The sequence below is a fragment of the Molossus molossus genome, unplaced genomic scaffold (genome assembly GCF_014108415.1).
Source record: "Molossus molossus isolate mMolMol1 unplaced genomic scaffold, mMolMol1.p scaffold_m16_p_20, whole genome shotgun sequence".
In the NCBI taxonomy this organism is placed as follows: domain Eukaryota; kingdom Metazoa; phylum Chordata; class Mammalia; order Chiroptera; family Molossidae; genus Molossus; species Molossus molossus.
The window spans coordinates 3,753,197-3,778,298 of record NW_023425356.1 but is presented as its reverse complement, the minus strand read 5'-3'; the positions used below and the strand labels follow the sequence as shown (position 1 = coordinate 3,778,298).

Sequence of the window (25,102 nt, the reverse complement as noted above, 5' to 3'; positions counted from 1 at the left end):
ACAAATTACAGGTTGATGGGGCTCGTGAAGACGACGAGAAAAATACCTCCCCACACTGACCAGTGGGAAGATGACTGTTCAATGACTTCTAACTCACTCCGTCATTTAAATCTACGGTGGTACCTTTTTATAACTGTGGAAAACAATTTCTTAGCTCTAAAGAACCAACTTTTGAACAGTCATCATGAATGTTCAGTAATATTAAATAACTTTTAGATTTACTTCAAAGTCCCGAGTGAAGAGGGGTGTCAGAGGCGGCTGTGCCGAAGGAGGTGACCACGCTGCCGGCTGCCAGCGTCCACGTCACACGCTGCTTCGGGGCTCACGCGCCGACAGGACGCGTCACAGCCAGCCATTTCATATTAAACTTTTTATTAAAATTGAGTCTTTACAATATATTTAAAATGACATGTTCCACAGACAAATATTTAAGAAAAAAAATCTCTATACCTCATTATTGGCATACAAATTTAAGAACATAATTAAAACTAAGCTATACATATATCTCCCAATTTATATCAGTGATCTGGAACACCTGAGTTTCAACTTATTGGTTTTCCAGATAGTGGGAAACATTTTTCATCCACTTTAAAAGGATACGGCCCACCCAGAGGACTAACTTTGGCTACTGGACGCTCTCTCCCGCAGCTCACGCAGAAGGCTTCATGGGTTAAGGTTTGTCTTCAGAGGGTTCTTTGGTGTGGAGGTCGGTCTGTGACATTAGGAAGGATTCCCAGGTAGCAAGGCACTGAGTAACAGAAACACACACCACGAGATGAGCAGTCGTTTATGGTCAGTGGTAAAGGGTGAACAGTCCTTACCTGTCTGTGCTACAGTAATCTCCCTGTTCCACTGTCCCACCAGCTTGCCAGAATACTTGTCATGTTCTACAAATTTTAATTCTTAATGACGGAAACTATTGCTCAATAAAGGGAAGCATATAAAAGGCTAAAAGATTAGCATGGATTAGTTTGCTGAAATAACCCACTATAGCCTGGCTGGTGTGGCTCAGTGAATTACGCATTGTCCCATGGACTGAGAGGTCCCACTTTGATTCCCGGTCAGGGTTGGGAGAGAGAGAGAAACATCCTAATGAGAGAGAGGCGTCAACTGGTTGCCTCCTGCACGTGTGCCAACTGCAGCTAGGGATTGAACCTGCAACCCAGGTATGTGCCCTAGACTGGGAATTGAACCTGAGACCCTTCAGTGCCTGGACAGATACTCTAACCACTGAGCAACATAATCCAGGGCAGCAGCAACATTTCTTTTAAGTAGTGGAAGAAAAAACACTGTCAACCTAGAATTCTATGCTCAGCAAAAATACCCCTCAAAATAAAGGCAGAATAAAGATATCTTCAGACTTCCAAAAGCTATAGAATTTATCACCAACAGATGGAACTAAATATTTTTCTTTAAAGAAGTCTACAAGGCAGTGAAGAAATGAGACCACACAGAAAGAAGGATCCATGCAAAAGAATGAAGAGTACTAGGTATAGTAACTATATGGTTACACACATAACATTTTAGTGCTTCAATATATTTAAAATATAATTGACTAGCTAATTAATAACAGTAACATGATCTTGTGAAATTTGCAATATATGTATAAGTAAAATATATCACAAAAAAAGCATAAAGGCCAGGAGAAAGAAATGGAAGAATATAATTGCAGGTTCTTAAATGACAGGTGAAGTACTATAATGTTACTTAAAGGCAAACCATAAGATACATCCAATAAGACTGAAAGTAACCACTAAAATAAAAAAATAAAAAAGTTATACCTAATAAACCAAGAAAAGATCTAAAATGAAATCATGCAAAATTGTTTATTAATCCAAATAAATTTAAATTTGGTGTTAAATAACTTTCCACGAAGAAAATTCCAGGCCCAACTGGCTTTACTAATGAGTTCTACCGAACATTTAGCTCTCTGTCCTTTGGGCCTGTTTACATGGTCCCAGGATAAGGGCTCGGACTATGTGCGCCCATTAAGTTTCATCCTAGAACTAAAAGGCCAGGTTTCCAGGGGCTAGTTGTGATCACACACAATTTACAATTGTGCCTTGCTCTGCTGGGCATGACAAAGAGTGGAAAAGCAAGAAACATAAAACTGTACCTCTCCCCTTGGTCTTCAATAGTTATAATCATCATTACAAAGAATTTCCAAAGATTCATAAATAAATGAGACATATTTACAATGGCAGCTATTACTACCAGTAGTCGACACTTACTGAAACCTTATCACGTGCTAGGTACTGAGTTAAGGATTACGTATAGTTTCTCTATCTATTAAACAGCTTGGAAACTTATTTTCTATGTTTCTAATTTCAGGCTCAAGGGAAAGAAGTCATGACTTAGAGATAAGGTGTTTGAGACTCCAGAAAAATATTTTTGAGTATGTTTCATTTATTTTCGTGACTTACTAGGAATGTACAATTTTGCTTTTTTCTATTACACACACACACACACACACACACACACACACCTCAACACCCAAACTGATCCATGAAGCAGGCACTATTATTTTCAGTGCTTTATAGATGTGGACACTGAAATAAGTAAAAGGCTTCAAGATCTCTCAGCAAGGTCACGAGTTACACCATCCGCAGCCCGAGCTCAGCCACCATGTGATAACACCAACGTGAAGCTTAATGTCTTTACAGGTAATGCTATGACCCTGTTTACAGAACAGCTAGTGAAACATTTAGTTTCATACAAAGAGACTCATAGATGCAGAGAACAGACGGACGGTTGCCAGAAGGCACAGGGTTGGGGCTGGGTGAAAAGGGGAGGGATTAAGAAGTACAAACAGCCACCGGGAATATAAAGCACAGCACAGGGAACAGAGTCAGTCATACTGTAGTAAATGTGTATGGTGCCGGAAACAGCAGGGGGACATTCTGTAAAGTATGTGATTGTCTCAACACTGTGCTGTATGCCTGGAACTCATGCAAAATAATATTGAGTATATATTGTCATTGTAAAAGAAAATTTAGTTTCATCCAAATTATCACATAAATCAAATTCACAAATATTATCTCTATATCTCTATGATAATAAAGTAAAATAACTATACATTTGCCTAAAATAACAATACCTGTTATTATAAAATGTAATAAAAGCCAAGCTTTACCATATATTTCTTTTAAAACCAGAAATTTCCATATTAAGGCAAAAACTGTCATGTTTCTCATTTTCCCCAGTCATCTAAAAGCATTTTTTAGACAGTACTGTGTTCGCCGCCTCTCTCTCAATAAACCAAAAGTGAGAATCATGCCTGAGTGGCCTCTAAGCATCTTCATGCTGACTCATATGACCTTGGGCACGGATGCCACCACCTACATTTGAAGATACACTGAAGCTCAGACATGTAAACATCTCTACATGAAGCCACTATCACGTCAAATCAATTACATTAAAAGATTGCAGAGCATACCTAAATGAGGGCGACAGCTGAGAGCAATCGCTTCTGCTACCTAGCCCTAGGATTCCAAACAGTGAGGAGACCTTCCAGGAGGGGCCTATTTTAAAATTATGAAAAGTCATCAATCTAAAAGAAATTAGAGATGGTGTTACTAGAGAAAAGTAACTCTTATTATTTTGCAACAGCTCAAATTATTCATAATTTCATTTTTGGAAAAGTCTAAATTCAGCTTCCAAGAATCACCTGCCAACTTATGTAATTGTAGAAAGAGCAATAAATTAAAAATAGCAGGATTTGCATATTTTTTCCTAGAACTTACTTATATCTCTCTCAAGAATATATGTAATCAGTGTGCATTTGTAAATACTGCAAATACTTGACTGCGAGTGAACACAGGACTCACTAGCTGGAAACGCCACCTTGTGGTCCATTTCCTTGCTATTTTTGTACTATTAGTCTAGCTCTCCAGCCCCAGAGCTGCTCAGGGGAGGAGGAGCCCTGGATATCACGTGTCCCACTTCTCATTTTGATACCTGGGAACACAGCTCCATAAGGTCTAATACACTGAACATCTTTACAGGAAGAATTACTCCAGGAGCCAAAATTTGAATGCGTACCTTTTCCACCCGTACTTTTTCTGTCATATCATCGCCGTTTTTGACTAACGACAAGCCAGTTACATGAAGTGTGCCTCGTTTTGTGCTCGACACTTCAAACATCAGGCATCTCTGTGTGTTTAACCGAAGTCCAGGGAACTGAAACAAGGACCATGTTTCCCTTTGGGTTCCGGGACAATTACTGAAGCTCAGCTGTGAGGTTCAAGTGTTTTATTATAAAGCATTTCACATATTTTCTAATTTTATTTTCCCAAAGAGCTGTGAGGACTGTGCAGATGGGAGGCAAGGTGACAGGAGGAGTAGCAACACCTCTCTTTGACAGATCAGATTCTTTTATTTTTTTCTTTATGGATTTGAGAGAGAGAGGAAGGGAGAGGGAGACAGAAACATCAATGAGAGAGAACACAGACTGGCCGCCTCCTGCACGCCCCTCACTGGGGACTGAGCCCACAACCTGGGCATGTGCCCTGACCAGGAATCAAACTGGCGACCTCTTGGTGCAGGGTCGACGCTCAACCACTGAGCCACACTGGCCAGGCAACAGATCAGATTCTTAAATGATGACTTTACCTGGGGCAACTTAACAGTGCCTGAAATGAGGACCTCTGCCCTGGTCCTGTAACCCCATGTTTTCATGTTGACACACTCAGAAAGGGCCATGTAGACATTTAACAATATTTTTATCTGAACACAGAAAATTGTTTTCCCATAATGGTGTTAAAATGGAGCTCGCTAGAAGAGAAGGTTATGAGCACTCTTTATTTCTGTATTTGTCAGAGTACTTAGCTCTGTTGTTGCTGTTCTTGTCTGTTCTTCGTGCTAATGAATTAATTTTTATAACTGGAAAAATAAGGCTACGGAGCAAGAATCTCCATCCATTATCTAATAAATAATTCTAAAATAAAGTGTGTAAAGAATAAACTATGTTACTTTAAGTATTAGGTTCACCTTACAACAAACTACTATATTAGGCAAAAATTAACATTATGTGTTCTATTCATGGTTATGATATCAATATTAAACTTTTCAAAGACTATATTCTTTCAATTTGTAATACATACTAAGGATCATGTTCTTTCACATTTCTTCACCATCATCATAATCATCATCACTATCATCAGCATCAATAACAAAACAGATGCTCTTTTGTACCTGCTAGGGAACAATTAGAAAACATCATGCATTTTATCCAATGTGTCATGATTTGTGGTTTTAGCATCCCTCCGTATTATAGCAGGGAATCATGGTCTTTGGTTAGTTATTTGGGTACCAAAAGACTTTGAAGTGATTCACTCGTGTTCAATTAGATCTTGGGTTCTACTGTTTCGTTATTCTCATTTTCAAAAAGACTCAATAAATTTATTCTTAATTATTGGTCCTATAGGACAAAGTGGGAATGACTTCATTTTATAAAATACCTATTTTATATTTGGGGTCAACTCTTTCCAGGTAAATTCACACACCCAAGCACAGTTCAATATGACAGTAATTGGCTCAGGTGCAGACCTCTACCTTATATCCATAATCTGATTTCCTCAGTCACTTTGATATTTAAATTATAAGTTACGAACCAGCTGTGACCATTTGTCTTCATAAAAGTCCAGAGGCAAATGTTTATACTGTATTTCATTCATCACACTAGAAACAAACCCCTCTGGGAATTTATCTTTGCAAATGTTGATGAAAAAGGAAATATTTCCATAAGGATGTGATAAAACTTACAAAGGGAATGGAAAGATTCTGGCACGTTTTGCTTCACTGTGTATCTGGGATATTCTGAAGTTAACAGACAACAGCAGGCTGACTGGTTCAGGGCACAGCACAATCTGTGTGCTAATTAGGGAGCCTGGACTGCAGGGCTCTGGTCGTGCCTGGACCGACTGGCCAATCATTTAGAAGGTATTCACAGAGGAAAAAACCAACCAAACAAATAACTGGAGCTCTGGGGGACATCTGAAGTTATAATAAAGAAAACCAATGATTCCTGTAATTTCATATACCCAAGATGCTACACCTGGTATATATTCAGTACCATGTAGAACTATAATCCACACCATGGCTGGTTGGGTGTTGTCCCATGCACCAAAAGGTTGCCAGTTTGATTCCTGGTCAGGGCACATGCCTGGGTTGTGGGCTCAATCCCCAGTAGGGGGCGTGCAGGAGGCAATTGATGTTTCTCTCTCCCTCTCCCTTCCTCTTTCTCTAAAATCAATAAAAACATATTAAACAATGTTTTTCAAGAAATAGAATTCACTTGGAGGAAAGCATTAAAAACATAACATACTGATATCAAATGCCGAGAAGGACAATATGTGTGTGCGATGTGGCATGTGATAACTAATTTCATTGTTTCGTAATAGTATTTTGTATGAACAGAATTCGGTCTATGAGAATGATAGAAATATGTATTTATGTGAGAGGTATCAAAGTCAAATATTTCTGTTGGGAGTTCTCTAGAATGGCTATGAATATTTTCTCTTAAAAAAATTAAAAGTCCTAATTCAGAACAGTCTTGCAGACCTTATTTACAGGGAAACACAGTAGGTGTACTGTCATGTGATTTTTATACCCTAATATACTTATGTTTCACAGTCATGATCAGCGATAGCATACTGCATGCTCTCATTTTCCAGGCATTTTCTGAGGAATGACTTCAGCTGACTGTCAAAACAGCCCAGACGTGCCAGTGTGGACAGGTTCCACGGTAAGAGAGGTAACGTTATTTCTGTGGGTTGAAACACTTAAATGGAATAAAGCCTGAGGTAGTATATGTGCTTTATTTAACAGAAATATCTTAAATCATTTTAAAATCTGAGATTTATGAGAAATTCTCTTAAGATACTTGAATTTACTTAAGGTTGTTAATGTAGAATAAGAAATTAAAGGCGTAATAGAAAATGATCTCTCCAATCCCACCTATTTAAAAAAAAACACGTTGAGTATGTCCACCAATCTCTGGCCACTGCCATGAAGCCACAAATTGGTTCACACCTCTGTCTTTGCTGCTGCAACCGACTCCTAACCGGTCTCCTGGCTCATCTCCTAACTAGTCTTCTAGCTTGTCACCTAACTAGTCTCCAGACTCGTCTCCTAGCTAGTCTCATCACGTCCCACTGCGCTCCACTCGGACCCGCTGGCAGCCAGGGACTTTCTAAAAGGCAAGTCTGCAAAACAGTCCCATCTGCTGAAAACTCTTCAGTGGCATTTCCCACTTCCCATAGAATGAAAGACAAAAGACCAGACAGATAAGGCCCTTTCAGCCTTACGGGGTTCAGGACATGCTCTCCCCTAACTATGCACATTGGCATAGATATTTTAAGCTGAAAAAGTTTAAGAGGAAAGTCCTTTGGATTGGCCCCCAGCCCTTCCATCTGAAGCAGGTCCTCACACCCTCATGGGAGAGAAGCCCTCCCGACAGCCAGAGGAAAGGGTGGATTATCTCCGAAGACAAAGGGACAGGGAGAAGACTCCAGCAAAGGGGCCCTGCTCGGTTTGCAGTTTAATTTTCACCCCAGCCAGGGACTCAAGGAGGGTCGAGGAAGACCTTTTCCACCCCTCTGAGCCTCACTTTCCATCCAACTCAGCTCCACCTCCACTCCTCCAAAGAGAACCTCAGGTCTGCCGGTGTCTGTCCCTTCCAGGCTTCTGGGCACCTACTCCTCCCCAGTTTGCATCGGCCTCACTCGGCCACCCGTCAGATAGCGGCTGAAGCCTGTTCTCTGAAGCACTTCCTCATGCCTTCTGTGCCAGGTTCGATGCCCCTGTGATGTCTTTCTGTCCTGGAACTTGTTATGTTATATTATTATCTTTGGTTGCAATGGCTGTTTTCCTCGCTGTCTTACCCACTGTGCTCTCTCTGGGGCCCGGCAGTGCCTCTTAGCATTAGGTGCTCAAATATAAGGCTTGTTGAATGAAAAATATCTTATCAGCTAGGTCATCTTTCAAGATATGCAATATTTTAGTTTATAGTACCTCTAAACTGACAATAGACTATAAAGCATAAAACAGTTTTCCCTAATGTATCAATTTCATCTATTCATTAATGCAGCCAGATATAAGGTTAAAGATACATGTAACATACACCTTCCAGAAAATGTTTAGAATATGCTGGATGAAAAAAGTGATGGTGTAAAATTCATTTAAATTAATAACTGCTTTGAGGAACTGTTAGTTTTTAAAATAATGATAATCAGCCTGGCCAGTGTGGCTCTGGTTGAGTGTGGACCCAGGCACCAAGAGGTCTCCGTTCAATTCCCAGTCAGGGCACATGCCCAGGTTGTGGGCCGATCCCCAGTGGGGGGCGTGCAGGAGGGGGCCAGTGGATGTTCTCTCTCATCGATGTTTCCATCTCGCTCTCCCTGTCTTTTCCTCTCTCTCTAAAAATCAATAAAGAAAAAAAATTTAAATAATGAATCATTTGAAAAGGAAAATGATGACTAAGCTCTTTCCTGGACTAAAAGAAATAAAAACCTGAACTAAACTAAAAACAAACACACACACCACCCAGGAGAACAGCGCGCTCCTCTGTGGCTGTTTTGAACAGCAGGGGAGACAAGGCCGGGCTGCCAGGAGCAGGCAGGACAGACTGCCGCCTGCTCCTTCCGACCAGGGCTCTTCCTCACTCTGCAGACCATTCACACATAGCAAAGGGGGAGAGCAAGGACTACGGCAGGAGAGTCATCAGGAAGCATTATCAAGTGCTCAGGGGAAAGGACCACACACAAGGGGCTGCAAGACGAAAGAGCGTCCCCGCCCTCGCCCCCTCCACTGGCACGTCCACGGGCACCGAGCTACCAAGGGGCTCTGCCAAGTGACCCTTGCTTCCTGCACACTCTCCCAACACAGGGCAGAGAAGGTAAGAGAGAAGACAGCCTGATAAAGGAGGCGATGTGCGGGGCGCAGTCACCTGCTCGTAGTACTGGACGTTCCGCGCCGCCGCGTCCCGGAAGGCGGCCGTGAGGTCGCTGCGCATGCTCCGTCTCCAGCGCTCCCAGTCGGCCTTGAGCGCGGTGTTGGCGCACTCCAGCCTGTCCTCCAGCCTCCCCAGCTCTGCGGTCAGCTGCGGGACACAGAGAGACGCTGAGCCCGAGTCCCGCCACCAGGCCGAACAGCACAGCACACAGCGCGAGCAGAACCCTCTGCTGGTTCTGAGAAGTGGCCACTGTCACTGTGCGCGCACTGGCTCAGGTTGGGGGAACCCGGGGTGCGGGAGATGCTGGCGGGGGGTCTGCAGTCCCCATTGGTCAGCACGGGGCCTGGCTGACTCCTCCAGCCTTCCGCTTGGCTTTCACCATTTGTAAAACAAAGGACATTGAACTAAAAGTTCTCTCTAGATTCTTTTGCACTAACACTGTCATTACCACTACTGTTTGTGGTGGTACTGTTTATGCTAAAACATGGTTTCATTCCTTCAGCTTCCCATTCCTGGTCCCCCGTTTTCAGTTATTTTTTGCAGAATGCTCAACTAATTGGCAGGCCATAACCTCCATACAGATGATGTAGTCCAACCTCAAGGCCAAATCTCACTTGTCAGATCTCACTCAGATGGCAGGTAACAGGCACGCCTCTGTCCCCAGATGCCTGACACCCAACCCGTGCCCCCTACGAAGGCTCAGTGACACATGTATACCTCCTCCCACCTCACTACCAATCGATGTAATCCATAGATATATGTACTGCTTTATATTTGACATATTTATATAAATATTTACATACTTATACGCATCTTGTATCCACTTACTTTTATTCATATATTTAGCATATATTTATTAAGTGTTTTTCTAGGACATAAAAAAAGGTGTGTACCCACACGAGCACATACTGGGTTTAAGACTATAAGTTAGACCAACCCCAGTTTAAATCCCACTTCTGGCTATTACAAGCTATGTGACATTGGATAAGACTACCCAGTGAAGCCCTTGTCTCTTCATCTGCAAAATGAATATAGATAAAAATAACAATCTCTATCATATAGGGATTTTTAAAAAATTGTATGATATAATGAACATTAATTGATTTGCACAGTACCTGACAATTTGCCTACTAAATGTTATCTTTTATCATATCACCACCACCACCATGACCACCATGACCACCTCCAACTCCACCACCACCTCCACCACTATCTCCACCTCTACCACCATCTCCACCATCCCCACCATGAGCACCTCCAACTCCACCACTATCTCCACCTCCACCACCATCTCCATCATCAATCACCTCCACCACCATGACCACCACGACCACCTTCACCACAATCTCCACCTCCACCACCATCTCCACCTCCACCATCACCTCCACCACCACCTTCACCACCATCTCAACCTCCACTACCATCTCCACCATCAATCACCTCCACCACTATGACCACCATGACCAGGTCCTCCACCACCACCTCCACCTCCATCATCACCTCCACCACAATGTCCAACTCCACCACCACCTCTACCACTACTCCATCTCTACCACCATCTCCACCTCCACCCCCACCATCACCTCCACCACAATGTCCAACTCCACCACCACCTCTACCACTACTCCATCTCTACCACCATCTCCACCTCCACCTCCACCATCACCGCCACCACCATAGCTACCATGACTACTTCCACCACCTCCATCTCCACCACAACCTCCACCACCATCACAATGGCCACCATGATCACCTCCTTCATCATCACCATCATTATCATCAGTTGATAAAACTGAAGCTGATTCTCTATTTTCCTCCAGTACTTTGATCTCTGGAAATAAGCCCCTCCTTCACCAGGGTCTAGGTCTTAAGTACATTTCTAGCACTATTTCTTAACCTAGTCTCACCATTGTGGAAGATGATGCATCTGCGTTAAGTATACATAACCAATTCTTGACATTTTTTGTGTGTGGTTATATCTGAGTATTTTTTTTCTGGCTTTGCTCACTTCATCATTATCTCAGTTGGAAAGGGAAGAAAGAGACATTAGGTATCCCCCACACTGAATCAGCTCCCTGTGATTTCAATTCTAGGAAACTAATAAGAAATAAGCACAAAATACCTAAATCAAATTAAGAATGATCTGGACTACATATTTCCTAGAATTTTAGAAAAGCATAATGTTATTAGATGTCCGTTCCCTTAGTTGACTCCAGTTTCACCAAGTTCTTCGGTGCAGGAGCTATGCTTTCAGCTGGGGCTGTCCAGCCTCTGAACTTACACCGTCAGTAAATGTTACCCGAAGTGGGAGCGGAAGATGACTTAGAAACTGCAGGCCAAAAAGCCCCTCTGACCATACAGCAGGTGTCAGTAACTCTCAAGTAGGAAATCCAACTCCTATTTTCTACTGGAAAATAGCACAGAAATGGCTAAAAAGGATTAAAGCTAGAATAATTCTTTTCACAAACACTGGAGGCTATTTGGCCCTCTGTTGGTGGAAACATTGAAGAAGCAAGCAACCTTTTTCCTCCCAGTAAAATGTTGTAATACCAGAATAAGTAATAAAAGATTGTAAGCTAGTGGAAAAAATGATTTATATTGAACAGCAAGGCTAATGGGTAATTTTTAGCCTCAGTTACATACAGCTAGAAATTAGCCACACAGTTAAATGAAAACCATTAATACTAAGAGCTCAGGCAAACAAAACAGGATCCCTCTCCAACTGCCAGTCCCTGCAATAGTACCAATAACAGCAGCCACAATAATGACCACTTATTAAGCCACAGACTTCACATACATTATTTCATTTAATCTGCATCATAATACTGCAAATTTGGTGTTATTATCTTCCTTTTGCAAGCTGGGAAACTGGGAGGAAGGAATGAAAGAGATCACATAGCTTTCCGTGGCTGCTGGGTGGAAGGAAGCACGCCCCTCGCGCACTGACTCCACAGAGCCAACCAGCTTGCCTGTGGCTCTCAAGGCTGAACCGATTCAGCTCTCACCTCAAGGAGTTTGCATTCTGTCGAAACACAGACATGCAAAAATAAAACCAAACCCAAAGGCTATCATGCAAAGCAGAATGCGATCTGTATCATAAGGGAGGAAAAGATGAAAGTGGTCTTGAAAGCTACAGGGTGGAGGATTCACTCTGACTGCGGGAGGGGACGCTGTGACTGTGAGGTCAATAGGCCGGGACTGAGCAAGGAAAACACCTGGGTGAGGGTACGGCGTAAACAAAACCGCAGACCTTACCATCTCTGCTGCAGCGGGTGGCAAAGAATGGAGGAAAGGTAGGCTTGGAGGCTGGAGGCGGGCACGGAGGACCGGAAACTCAGCTAGAGGGGCTGACTGGCCACTAGAGGGGTAACTGATATTGAGCAGGCTTGGACTCTGCAGAAAATGGGAAACCATCTGTGGACCAGGGCAGAGCTAGACTTCAGATAGAATCCTCAGTCAGAGACAGGTGGGGATGGTGGACAGAGACAGGAAGGGAAGGAAACCAGTCAGCCTGCCTCAGAGCCATGCAGACGACCATGAAAAACGATGAAGAGGGTTTGGTTCACCCCCACACCCACCCCAGCCCTCACTCAGCAGGCCTCTGGTCTGCGTTCAGAACCAAGGTGGGCGTAAAGAAATGCGCTTGCCCTGAAGGACTCATGCTTATAAGGAGATAAAAATGAAACTGGACAAAGAAAAAATGCTTTCATTTTACGTAGAGCAACTAGCAGGGGACAGTCCTAGAAGCAAGTGTACTTTGGAGTTTCTGAACAATTCCAGGTGGTTCATTCCGCTGGCACCCAGTGGTGAGTAGGGGACCGGTGGAAGATGACCAGTGTTGCCGGGCCCTAAGGGGGTTTCACCGTGGGTGTTTGGATTTTAACAGAAACAAGTGGAATCACTGACGAAGTTTAAGGAAGGGGTGGGCAGGGGCAGTTAGAACCATCAAATCCCCAGTGCTGGGGGCAGACTCAGGGGCCTCGGCAGCTGGCCCGCTGTGGGCCCTGGAGAAGTCTGCACTGCCGATCAGGCAGACCAGGGTGCCGCCGCGGAGGGGACGCAGGGAATGGAGGCCTGAGGCCACGGGCGCGAGTCCTGCAGAGCGAGGCACACTTCTCCTGAGCGTGCACAACACTCACTTGCCCACCGAGCAACAAGCGACTTTTGGAGGGCAACGGGGTCAAGGTGACGCGTGAGCTCTGACATGCCCACGTGGCCTCGCCATGGCAGCTGGGGGTCCGGGCCAGCTGGAGGGACACGGCCTCTCCACGCACTCTGAGTAGGTGCAGTAACGAAAACTCACAGCGCCGTCTGAGGACGAGAAGCTAGACCATGAGGAAAGCGCCCGGGCCCTTTCCCTGCACAGACTTGCGGTTCGGACCCAATGGGCGAGACTGCTCTTCATCTTCCAGGTTTGGGTATTTTCATGCTTCGATTGCCCTAGAATTCCTCTAGAACAAACAAATAGTGATGTGGCTCCTTCAAAACTGTTAGGCCACTCGTCCCTCTGAAGAGCCAGCTGCCCACGGTATTAGAAGTTGCTTTTCTCTTTAAAAATGTCATGATCACACACACTTCCGGGCCAGGGACCTGCGGCTGCTCCGGGCCCCACAGTGGGTGCGACCTTGCGCAGTCGGGGTCCGCGAGCGGAGCTGGGACATGAGGAAGGATGCTGCTCAGGGACATTGAAGTGTCAGCGAGCGCCCGGCCCCGAACGTGTCAGCATGTTCACTCGGTGAGCGACACTCTGACAGTCTCACCAATGTCCTGACCTCGGGCAAGTGCAAAGCCCACTGGGTCACTTGTGCCAGGTCAGGGAGTCCCTGCGGAGGACCTGCGTGAGGAAGGGGGACCAGCCTCGGGGAAACAAGGAGACATGGTATTAGTGGCTCCGAAGGCTCCCAGCTCTTGCCACAGGACCGAGTTTTGGTGGCTGGACTGGACAACGTGGCCAGGCCAAAAAGCTGACCCAAGGCCACCCCATCATGCCCGTTTCCAAGCTGTGTGGTCAAAGCCAAGTGCAGAAATTGCCTCCATTTTAGGGAACTAAAACATGCCTGACAGTCCATTTTCCCACCGTCGGGCACGGGACAGCAGCATCCTGCCAATCGTGGAATGAGAAAACCCTCAAGCTAACAAGGCAGATGGCCATTTTCCCCTGACCCGGAAGGAGCTTGAGGGTCTCCTTCCTAGGATCTGAAAAACCTGTCCAGCAACTTCAGACCCAGAATATTCCAAACGTTCTCTCAGGCCTTTGGTTTTTCTTATTTATCAGAGATTAGTGATTAGTTTCCAGGAAATGTATTAGTTCATTCAACAACTATTTGTTGAGCACTTACTTTGTGCCCCGCACCATGCCAGGCCCGGAGCCCACAGTGCCCCTCTGAGCCACACTTTCCTTCTTTTCTCATTCAATTTTCTACATACTGATTCCATAGAAGCAAACCTTAACTTATCAGCAGTCCTCTCAATTCTGATACCATTTCATGACAAGACCATAACGAGTGTTTCTGAAACAGGTTGCTGTGTCCGCATTAACACTCAGCGATGGCCAGAGGATTGCTGAAGTTGTGAATAAGCATGACGTCATCTTGTGAGACAGCATAAAAACTATTTTTAAATGAACGTAAACACAAATATCTTATGGAGTAGTGATATTCCCATGAAACTTCAAAATTTGAGCTTACACTGGTGGTTGATGGGGCTCCTTCTGACTACTGGGGGTATGTCCCCACCTCCCTACATCAAAGAAAGTAAACGCTTTTGGTAAAAAAAAGTTTGAGCTCTGCAAGCCATGGATGATGTGTTAGAAGCAAATCTGCCTAACTGATGAACTATGTATTGGTTAAATAATTAATACACTTGGCACAAAAATTCTAGGAAAGTCTACTGCCATGATTACCAACAGCTCTGTCAAAGTATCACTTCTAAAAATTACAGATGGAGAGAGTAGCTTCCCACAGTCTCTTTCTGCAGAAGTGGCTGCCAGCAGAGCACATCACACCTCTGCTGTCCCTGCTACCCAGCCGCCCAGGTCCGCTCCCCGGCCACTCTGAGAAAGAACCCCTTTCACAGCTATCTCATCACCCACCTTCCTCACTGGCCCTCCTCCTCACCCCTCGACTGTATCTCTTTAAAAGTGCAGCAGGGGGCCACGTGGGCAGCACAGCTAACATTTCAGCTGCTCAATCAGGACTGAGCCCAGCATGGGAACAGCAAAGAAGGGCCTGCTCCCGCCGCATCGGGGGGAGTCCCTCTGCAGTGACAAAGAATGGCAGCCTCACCCACTCAGTCTAGCGTGTAGAGACTGATGAGGCTAGCCTGACCCTGATCCAAACACGGGCATTTCTGGTACATGCAGTGGTGATTACAAGTCATCTTCCCCCGGCTTTACTGAAATATAACTAACAACATTGTGTGTGTTGGAAGCGTCCTGCGTAAAGACACATTATTCCTATTCAGAAACATAGATGGGAAAATCCTGAAAAACTGAGTGAGCAAATCCAGCATGGGCCACGCTGACTTTACCCCAGGGATCCAAGGTTGGTTCAAATAAAAAAGCTCAGTGTAAATCACCACATTAAGTACATAATGGAGAAAAATCATGCAATTAGTAGATATAGAAAATCACTGAATGAAATCCAACACCCACTTATGACTCAACCTCTCATCACACAGGAGTTGGTAAGAACTGCCTTAACCTGCATGCACGCGCGTGTGTGTGCGTGTGTGTGTGTGTGTGTGAGAGAGAGAGAGAGAGAGAAATATTATTAACAGAAAAACTGTGAAAGCATTTACTTTAGAATTTGGAATACTACAAGGATGTCCCAACACAAAGAACATTAAAATGCATTTTTTTAGCCAGCTTAATAAGAAGTGAAAAAAGAAATGTATAGTGATTGAATAAATGAGACAAAACTATATATACCCATAATAGGATTTTCTAAATAATAAATCCCAAAGAATCTTCAAGTTGTTAAAATTAAAAATGGTTTAGAAGATTTGTAGATATAGCATAAATATGGTAAAGTGAATTACATTTCTATACTCTGGCCACACAAAAAAAAATGCTAGAAAACAAAAACTTAAAAATATATAATTTATGAGAGATACAAACAAAAAAATAAGATACTTAGGAATAAATTTATCAAAAGACATAGAAGACCTTTTTGGAAAAAACATTTTTAGACTTTATTAAGAGATATTAAAGAAGACAAATAATTGATGAGGTAGCTGAAAAAATTGTCTATTAAATCTTCTGGCTAATTCTCTTTTTAGGCTTAAATACTGGTTCCTCAGATAATCCTTCTGAAAACAGCATTTCTGTACAAAATAGGTTCTTTTTGCCATTGCTATCTCAACCCCCAGTTCCTTTCCTGAACATTTGTTAGAACTAGTCATTATTTTACTCATTTGTCTGTGTCCTTTCCTGTTGGAATGTAAGCTCTGCTCTGAGGGCCACGTGGCCATTTTTGGACCTCACATCCCCAGTGCTTACGCTAAGTGAGAATTTGATAAATATTTGGGAATGAATAAATCATTTTAGAAAAGTAAAATATTAGTCATAAATCTAGTCTTGTTTCCCTACTGCCCTTCCAAGGTTTATTTTTTTACTTTTAAATATCACAGAAATGTAATAGCTCAGTTGGTTCAAGTGTTATCTTGATAGATCAAGATTTTGGGTTCAATCTCTGGCCAGGGCACATACAAAAATCAACCAATGAATGTATAAGTAAGTGGAACAACAAATCGATTTTTCTCTCTCTCAAGTCCATAAATAATAAAAAAATAAAAAAATAAATATCACAGGTGCTTAAAATTAGCTTGTACCTAACCCTAATGTCACATATCACCAAAATTTTTTAGCAGAACAATACAATTTGAGGACAATAGCTAGTCTTACTGAAAATACATCTTCATTGTTTTCTTTGTTAAATGGCTTCTCTATTATTTCCTTTTATGGAATAAAATCAACCATTCTATTTATTCAAATGCTAAATTTTTTCTCTTCATAATCAGAAAAACTGGGAAATTATCATTTTGGAAAGTTCTTGAAAATAATAGACCTAAATAAAAAGATTTAGATTGGCACTCCATCAGAAGACAATAGCAAATTCAAAAAAATCCAATTCTAATTTGACAGCTACCTCTTCTTAGCAAGTATTAATTAAATTGCCGGGGAGAGGTAAGAGCTCTTAACAAGAAAATGATGTTATTTTCTGATTTATGAGAGAGGGAAGATGTGTCTGAAGAGATGAGATGCTTGATTATCCAATGCTGCTCAGGCATCCGTGTGATTACTAAGTAACACCTTTTTTTATCGACTTCACAATACACACATTTCTTAAAAAGGAGAAACCTCTCTCCCTGAAACCACAGTCGGTTTTGTAATTGAAATGTATCCTGTGCAGTAAAAACAAAATTCACCTTCTAAAAATGACAAATTGAGCCATAAAATACCACAAATGTCGTCAACACATCACCTGTGAATTCAGGGCCTCCAACACCATGAATGTCCCTCAAAAAAAGAGCAATCATGACTTCCTGTAACAGTGGAGGCAACAGGAAGTTGATTATTTAAACGACCCTACTTTGGGGAATGGCCTCCTTTGACTCCTCTGCATAACAGAGACACAGACACCACCTCTCAGAGGACGGCAGTGGATTCCTTCTGGGTGCTCCCCAGAGTCCCGTTAACATAAACCCTTTACAAAAGAATAATGTATCTCCTTAAGAAAACGTCAAGGTCTTTTAACCTTTTAGTTATAATCATTTCCTGAATTTGTTTCTAAAGAACACACTCTAGGCTGAGAAATATAATGTATTTCCATTGGGTTGTACTGAGGTTAAAAATTATTTCAAAGCCCAAATCTGAACTGATTTCTTTTACAGAACTTCATAGGCTATATGATTTTCTGTCAACTGTTTTTACTTTATTCATTGCTTAATCAAACAAATCTCACATATCCCATTAAATCCTCACAATCGAGCTATCTGGTAACTATTATTTTTCCCATTTCACTAACCAAAAAAAGTGAGGTTTACTGAGGGTGAAGTGACTTTTTTGTAGCTTCTTCTTGGCACGCAGGTTCTCTAACTTGTGACCCAAGCCCCAGAAATCCTTCCCCTCCAGGGCCTAGGACTACATCAAATCAAAGTGCACTTAGCTTCAGAGAATGGCCCTGAGCCAGAGGGAACACTGCTTCTGGTCTCTGGAAACAGATTTTTTGTTTTTAGAAGTACTATTGAGACCATTCATGCCACAAACAAAATGTTTTATGACACCATTATATAGTCTCTAATATATTATTCTTTTGTATTTTTTCCTCTTAACTTACCAACATTTTTACTGACACAAGCTCTGGATTTATACACAATACTTCATCTTCCCAATGTTTTCCTTCAAAGTGAGCATGGTCTCTGCCTGTTCGAGGGTGGAGGGTGATCCCTGATTGAGGGCCATGTGGAGTCACAGGGCACGCAGGCGCTCTGCAGGCCTCCGGCCCGGCAAGCCACGGCTCCGCGCACGATCAAACATGTATTGCGGCAGGCCCCGGGGGAGGATGCGAGACAGACCCTCAGGACACATTTCTTATTAACAAAAGCCCTCATTTGAAAAGAAAAAAAAGGAAATCGAATCTATTTTGAGTTTCTCTATGGCACAGCTTTTTAAACTATTATCTCTAGGGTAGGAACCCCCACACCAGACCGCACATCCCAGGACCCCACACATAGTTGTCACGTCCTGGGAAGAGGTGAAGGGCATTGGAAGCGAGCCTTGGACCCACCTGTTACCTCTGCAGCTGCCAGGACAGTGGGGAACAGCACCCTCAGTCGGCAGGGTCACGGCCCCACGTCCACTGCGCCTCTCACTGTGTCCCTCCGTTACCCCAGCACACAGCCCGCTCCCCGGCGTGCCCTTCCTGCACTCCAAGCCCACGGGACCCACTCTGCAACAACCTCCCCCAGCGAATGTCACCCCACCCGTCTGGGGGGTGGCGCGAGTCCCCTCGCCCTCAGATGCCCAGTTTTCCGGCTGCCAGTCGGTATGGGTCCATCTGAGGCTGTGGGTCTGACCGAGGCTGTGGGTCCATCCGAGGCTATGGGTCCGTCTGTCTGAGGCTGTGGGTCCATCCGAGGCTATGGGTCCGTCTGTCTGAGGCTGTGGGTCCATCCGAGGCTATGGGTCCGTCTGTCTGAGGCTGTGGGTCTGACCGAGGCTGTGGGTCCATCTGAGGCTACGGGTCCGTCTGTCTGAGGCCGTGGGTCCGTCCAAGGCCATCGGTCTGTCCCCGGCTGTGCTCGCAGAGACCCGCCAGTGGTACAATTCCAAACAGCACAAACCAAAAACACGTTTCAGGGTCGCAAACATGCATTGTGTGTATGGTTGAGATGACACGGAGTCCCCACCTCCAGCTCCCGTGTGTTCATGGTTCCCTCTCTTCCCTCCTCGAGGTCAGAGGGAGTCCGCAGGGGCACGTGCGACGGCTCAGATGGTAGCAGACACAGGTGCACAGGGCAACAGAGCAGGGAGGCACAAGGTTAAGGGGGTCATGGGGTCACACACACTGGCAGAGAGAAGGGGGTGCAGTGGTAGCCTGGGCGCTGAGTGGCTAATGTGGACAGTGCACTGAAGGACAGGACAGGTCCCGGCTCGACAGGCTCTTCTGCATAGGGCGGGCGTGATTTCTGATTTGCCATTTCATCCACCACTCACCGCTCTATCCTTTACACGCTCACATAAACAGGAGCAGGGGTATCTCCCCTGCCACTCAAACACGATGTCCTGAATGCGAGGCCTGCCCAGCAAGGAGCAGGAGAGAGGGGCTACGCACTGCCTGGTCCTTTGTCCTGGGAGGAGGCTGGCGAGGTCTTCCGACGACAGCATCACTCGTCACCCCCAGGCCCCCCAGTGTGCGCCACTCCCACGTGCTGCTACACGGCGCGCGTGGCACATATCCGTGAGTCGCTGACCCAGATCCCACTCCCCTTCTCGTGACCTGGAAGAGCCCCCGCCGTCTTCATGTGTTTGCATCAGGGCAGGTCGTGGCTGCTCTAAGTCGACTCCGACAGTCACACCCCCACGTCAGGTAACTAGTTTGTGGATTTTTGACAGCTCTGGCCAGTGAGATGTGAGAAGTCAGTGCTTTCTAGGATAAACTGATCAAAAGAAATACACAAGAAAACAGCCCCTTCTCCCATTGGGACATGCCCTTCCTGTCCTCCCCTGCCGTGTGAGTGCTTGTGCATGAACATACGTGATCTGCGTATCTTCTCTCACACACACAATTGCAAAGACAAGAGAAGCAGAGAGCCCAGCGGTGTGGCTCAGTGGACTGAGCGTCCTCCCATGGACTGAGAGGTCCCGGTTCGATTCCCAGTCAGGGCACATGCCCTGGTTGTGGGCTCAATCCCCAGGAGGGGGCGTGCAGGAGCAGCCCATCGATGTTTCTATCTCTCTCTCCCATCCCCTCTCTCTAAAAACTCAATCAAAAATATTTTTTAAAAAAGAAGCAGAGAGAGGAAAATAGATATTAGGAAATGAGGCATATAGAAATAAATTAATTTGTAAAAAGGTCAGGAAAGAAAGGTAAGACAAAAATATCCGAGAAAATGCAGAGACAACTTCTGTTCCCTGCCACACACAGAGCCTCTTCAATGTGAGCATTTCTTTACAGCTCAGAGAGAAGGCAGTGTGGCTCTGGGCAGCAGTTAGCATATAATCAAGAACATTCGAAGATTAATAACCATTATTTGAAGACAAGAGTAAAATACTGGTTCAAAAATAGCAAGTCACGCAGAGCAAGGACTGGCTGGAATAAATTTGGTATCTGTTTGTATCTAGTGAATGCAGCTCCATGCAAATCCAGGCTATAATGATCTTATGAAAATGCAAATTTATTTTTTGCTCACATAAATACCCTGCTAAACAGCTATGCATCATTTCCAGATCCGACTCTCAGATTCTGTGCACATATTGCTAAATGTCAAGTGTGTTCATATTCATTTATATCTGAATGCTGCTTTGAGTGGAAAACTATAAATCATCCATTCAAAAATAAAAATAAAAATAAAGTGGATCGGCAGCATCACTTAGCACCGCAGATGAACTTATCTCACAGTGAGGCAGAGAAGTGAATAAGCGTTTTCAAGCAGAGGCTGACTCTGAAAACTTCTAACTAAACCGCAAAAACCACAGGTTCCTCCAAACAGCTGACTTTCCCTCCCAATCTCAGTTACTGTTCTGCCTTTGTCTCCACAGTCCGAGAGGCTCCGATTTGACTCAATGGTCAGAGTACCTTCTTGGGGCACATAGGACAGCTCTCCATTTCTCTGGAAATGCTCTATCATCTACACTTAGTCATGTCGTATTGAGCTGTTTTTACAGATGCCTCATACGTGGAGAAGTGGTTAGAAAGCTGAATGACCCTAAGTAAACTTTTAGTTCATCTCAATGGCGCAGTTCCCTACCAGCCGCGAGGCTGCAAATTCCCTTTCCTACTCCCCAGAGGTTCCTGCGCTGACGCTTCACGTCGAAATATGCCACGGGTCAGTCATGGGACCCTTTTCCCTCATCCCTGAGTGACCTCAGCAATTCTCATTGCTTTAAACACGGTGTTCTAAGGACTCCGACGTGCCTCCCGATGGACCCACGCCTGATCTCTGGGTTCTCAGGTGGACTTTCACGTGTAACTCCCTGCTCCACCTGAACACTCGGGTGTCTGACAGGCACCGCCACGCACACGTCCAAGTCTGACTTCTTCCAAACCTGTTCTTTCCCGTCTTCCCATCTCAGCTGACGCAACGCTCACCTCCCAGTTGCTCATCCCCAAACCTCATTATCATCTTTGGCTCCCTGCCCCTCTCCCAATCCATAATCCGCCAAATGGTGAATGGCTCTGCCTTCAGAATGTACTCAGGACCCGAGCGCCCCACCCTTCTCCATCCCCTGCACACGCCACACACGTCGCCGGCGTCTTTCCCAACGCCCAGTAACTGTTTTGTAACTTCATGTCACTCCTCTGTCCAACTGTCTCTCTCACTGAGACCAAACCCTGTACCTCTAAGACCCTGTGTGTTCTGGGCTCTGGTTACCTCTCCGGCCTCACCTCCCACATTCCTCTGCTCCCTCATTTCCTTCTAGCTGCTCTGGTCCCCTGGCTGGTCCTGAAGGGGGCAGGCATTTCTTGCCTGCAATGCTCTTCACCCATGTGGGCCGAAACCTCTTCCAGGTTTAGTAATACCTTCCCTGACCTCTAACTGTAATTTTATTATTTTTGTTCATCCTCACTTGAGGATATTCTTCCATTGATTTTTAGACAGAGTGGAAAGAAGGGAGGGAGGAAGAGAGAGAAACATTGATGTGAGAGAGACACAATCCTCATGATCCCAGTGGGGACCAGGGATCAAACCAGCAACCCAGGTACGCGCCCTTGACTGGGAATCAAACCTGCAACCCTTTGGACCAAGGGACAATGCTCTAACCAGTGAGTCACACGGGCCAGGGTGACCCCACCTGTACAGCAGTGCTCCAGGGCACTGTCGCATATGACGATATGCTGTCTGGTCATCTCCCCCCAACAGGGTGCAGGCCTCACGAGGGTCTGTCCCCTTGCCCGGTGTCCCCCAAGCTCTGTAGCATTGTGTCCCTTGTGTGCTGGATGCTGACAACATGTGCTGGAGGCTCTGGTTGACTCCCCTCCCTTAAATGTCATCTATCATGACATGAAGTTGCTCCTTTCCCGATTCTGCTCTTTCTTCCGCGCTCCAGGTCAGTCTGTCAAGCCCCTGCCCGCCCTCTTTCCAAGCTGGAGTCCCTGAGAGTTGGAAACACGGCTGCCCCTCAACCACGGGGCCGACCCTCCTCCCACATCCCTCCCAGCTCGCTGCCCCCAGCCTCCACGCTCAGGCTCTGACTGCAGCCGCTGACCAAGGCCAAGCCCCCTCCTCTCTGAGGGCGGCTACCTTCACAGCACGTCCCGCACCCCTCCGCACATCAGCCCGGCTGCCTCAGTTTACCACGCTTTCGGTGCTACCCTGCTCTTCATCACAGCTGCTCTGCATCAAGTATCTTCCCTGTGCCTCAAGGAAGCCTCCTTAGTATTTTACAGGACCCGCTACGATGTCAAAACAGCAGCAGCTAGTAACTCCTGAGTGACACGCTCATCCAAATAATTTTCCTGCATCGTATTACGTAATCTTTTAATAAGCCTACCAGAAGGGTACTGATAATTTCCCCAACTTACATATGATAAAACTAAAAATGAGGCTAAAAGGAGCTGAAAACACGTCCTGGGTCTCAGATTTAACCGGCGAATGAGTAGGGCTTGACCCTACGCCTCTATAATTCCAAAGCCGAAATGACAAGACTCGCTGAGCAAACAGCAACGCCGACCTTCACGAGTATGGGAAGTCTTCCCCGAGTTTAGGTCCTTCTGAAACCACGAATTTTACTGTTGCGCCATAAGAACTACAAACCACAAGCCCTACGCAGCAGCTACTTGACACCTGTCCAGGCCATAAGTAAAGGAATTCACTCTAAAACATTTTTTCAGTCGGCAGGAAAACACAGCAGTTTTGGGGCATATCTGAGTGAGGAGAAAAACTAATGGGAATGCCAACCTCGCCACCTGACAGCACACACCAAGCCACAGGCAGGCGCAGGCCCAGAGCCCACAGCGCGATCGCCTGCCGCGTCCAGCGCGGCCGCTGCAGGGACACGGGCTCTGCCTCTCCGGCGGCGGGCCTGCCCTGTCCTCGCCCTTCCGGGAGAGCTTCAGGTCGAGACCTGACCCCGAGCTGCTTCACCGATCCGCCGTGGCCTCCACCGACAGTGACTGATAGGCCTCTGAGGGCAGCGCCAGCAGGTCTCCATAGAAATGGCCCCGGGGTGGTCTCCAAAGTGGCCCTGCTTGAGTTGCCATGGTAAACAACCAGGCTCGATTGCTATATTCAGTTCTCTGCCAGGGTCGCCATGGTGACTGCAAAGGATGGCTCCTTCCAAGGACCTCACGAGGGTGCGTTTCCATGGTGACCCTATCCTGCATATTTCTAAGCAACTTCCCCCCAGTTGTTCTGTGACCAATCATGACGGGTTCATTTTGAAGGTTTCTCCCAAAGACACCATCCTGACACGGATTCGGAAGTGAGGGCTGTGAACCATACACTGCTCGAACACATGCGGCGCCATTCTCAACCCCCGTTACTCCCGCACGGTCTCGGAAGTACTGGTTTTGATGGCAACAAAAAAACATTTGTGATGTCTGTTCCAAACCCTAATTCATTAAAAGTATCTTACAGAATACAATGCAAAAACTGAAGTTTCAAATTTCTCAGATCTCACAACACAGCAGCTCACTAGGTAAAAAAATAAAAAATAGTTTATAGCGGACCTAGCATGCACAAACAGAATCAGAAATACAGATGGATCATTAGGTTACAACGAGATATCAAGGAAATTCTTATAGAGCAAAAGACAAAATATTTGCAAGTCAAATGAAAAAAGTGTGCTTTCATAGTTGAGTTCAGAAAGCCGAGCCGCATTTGGGTGAAAGCTATTTCTTCCTGTGATTTACGCTTGGAGTCGTCCCAGTCACTGTTCCTTTCCTTTCCCATTTGAACTATGAATAGCAGCCCTTCTGAACAGATGTCTGGCTTTTAAGCCATTTTACTACTCTCCTGAAACTTGAAAAATAATTTACTTTTTCTAGTATTTAGACAAGAGCAAAATTTTATCTAATCACTAGTTTCAATATCTTTAAAAATTATTTAACAAATAAAAAATTGTACAGTTCAAAAGATAGAATTACTATTTCTGTACATGTACACCCCCCTTATTCCTTCTAACTGACTATTTTTGTTTCTTTTTTTTTCTTTATTGATTTTAGAGAGAGAGGAAAGGATAGGGAAAAAGAGATAGAAACATGGATGAGAGAGATCATCGACTGGCCGCCTCCTGCATGCACCTCACTGGGTATCTGGCCCACAGCCTGGGCATGTGCCCTGACCAGGAATTGAACCAGCACCCTCCTTGTGCATGGGTCGATGCTCAACCACTGAGCCACACCCACCGGGCTAATTGACTCTTTGAATAAAATTAAAAAGTTACACACACACACGCACACACACACATGCCCTTTACTGAATGGA

At 45.1% G+C, this 25,102-nt stretch overlaps 1 protein-coding gene across 1 annotated transcript in view; it reads right to left on the bottom strand.

The window, feature by feature from the left end:
- Positions 1-421: 421 nt before the first annotated feature.
- Positions 422-25,102, bottom strand: part of SNX7 (sorting nexin 7) — a 61,536-nt gene continuing 36,855 nt past the window's right edge. The window contains exons 8-9 of the mRNA XM_036272883.1: positions 8,948-9,100; positions 422-748 (exon numbers count right to left, since the gene is read on the bottom strand). Of these exons, the coding sequence (XP_036128776.1) occupies positions 671-748; positions 8,948-9,100 (231 nt within the window). The 3' untranslated portion in view covers positions 422-670. The remainder of the gene's footprint in view (positions 749-8,947; positions 9,101-25,102) is intronic.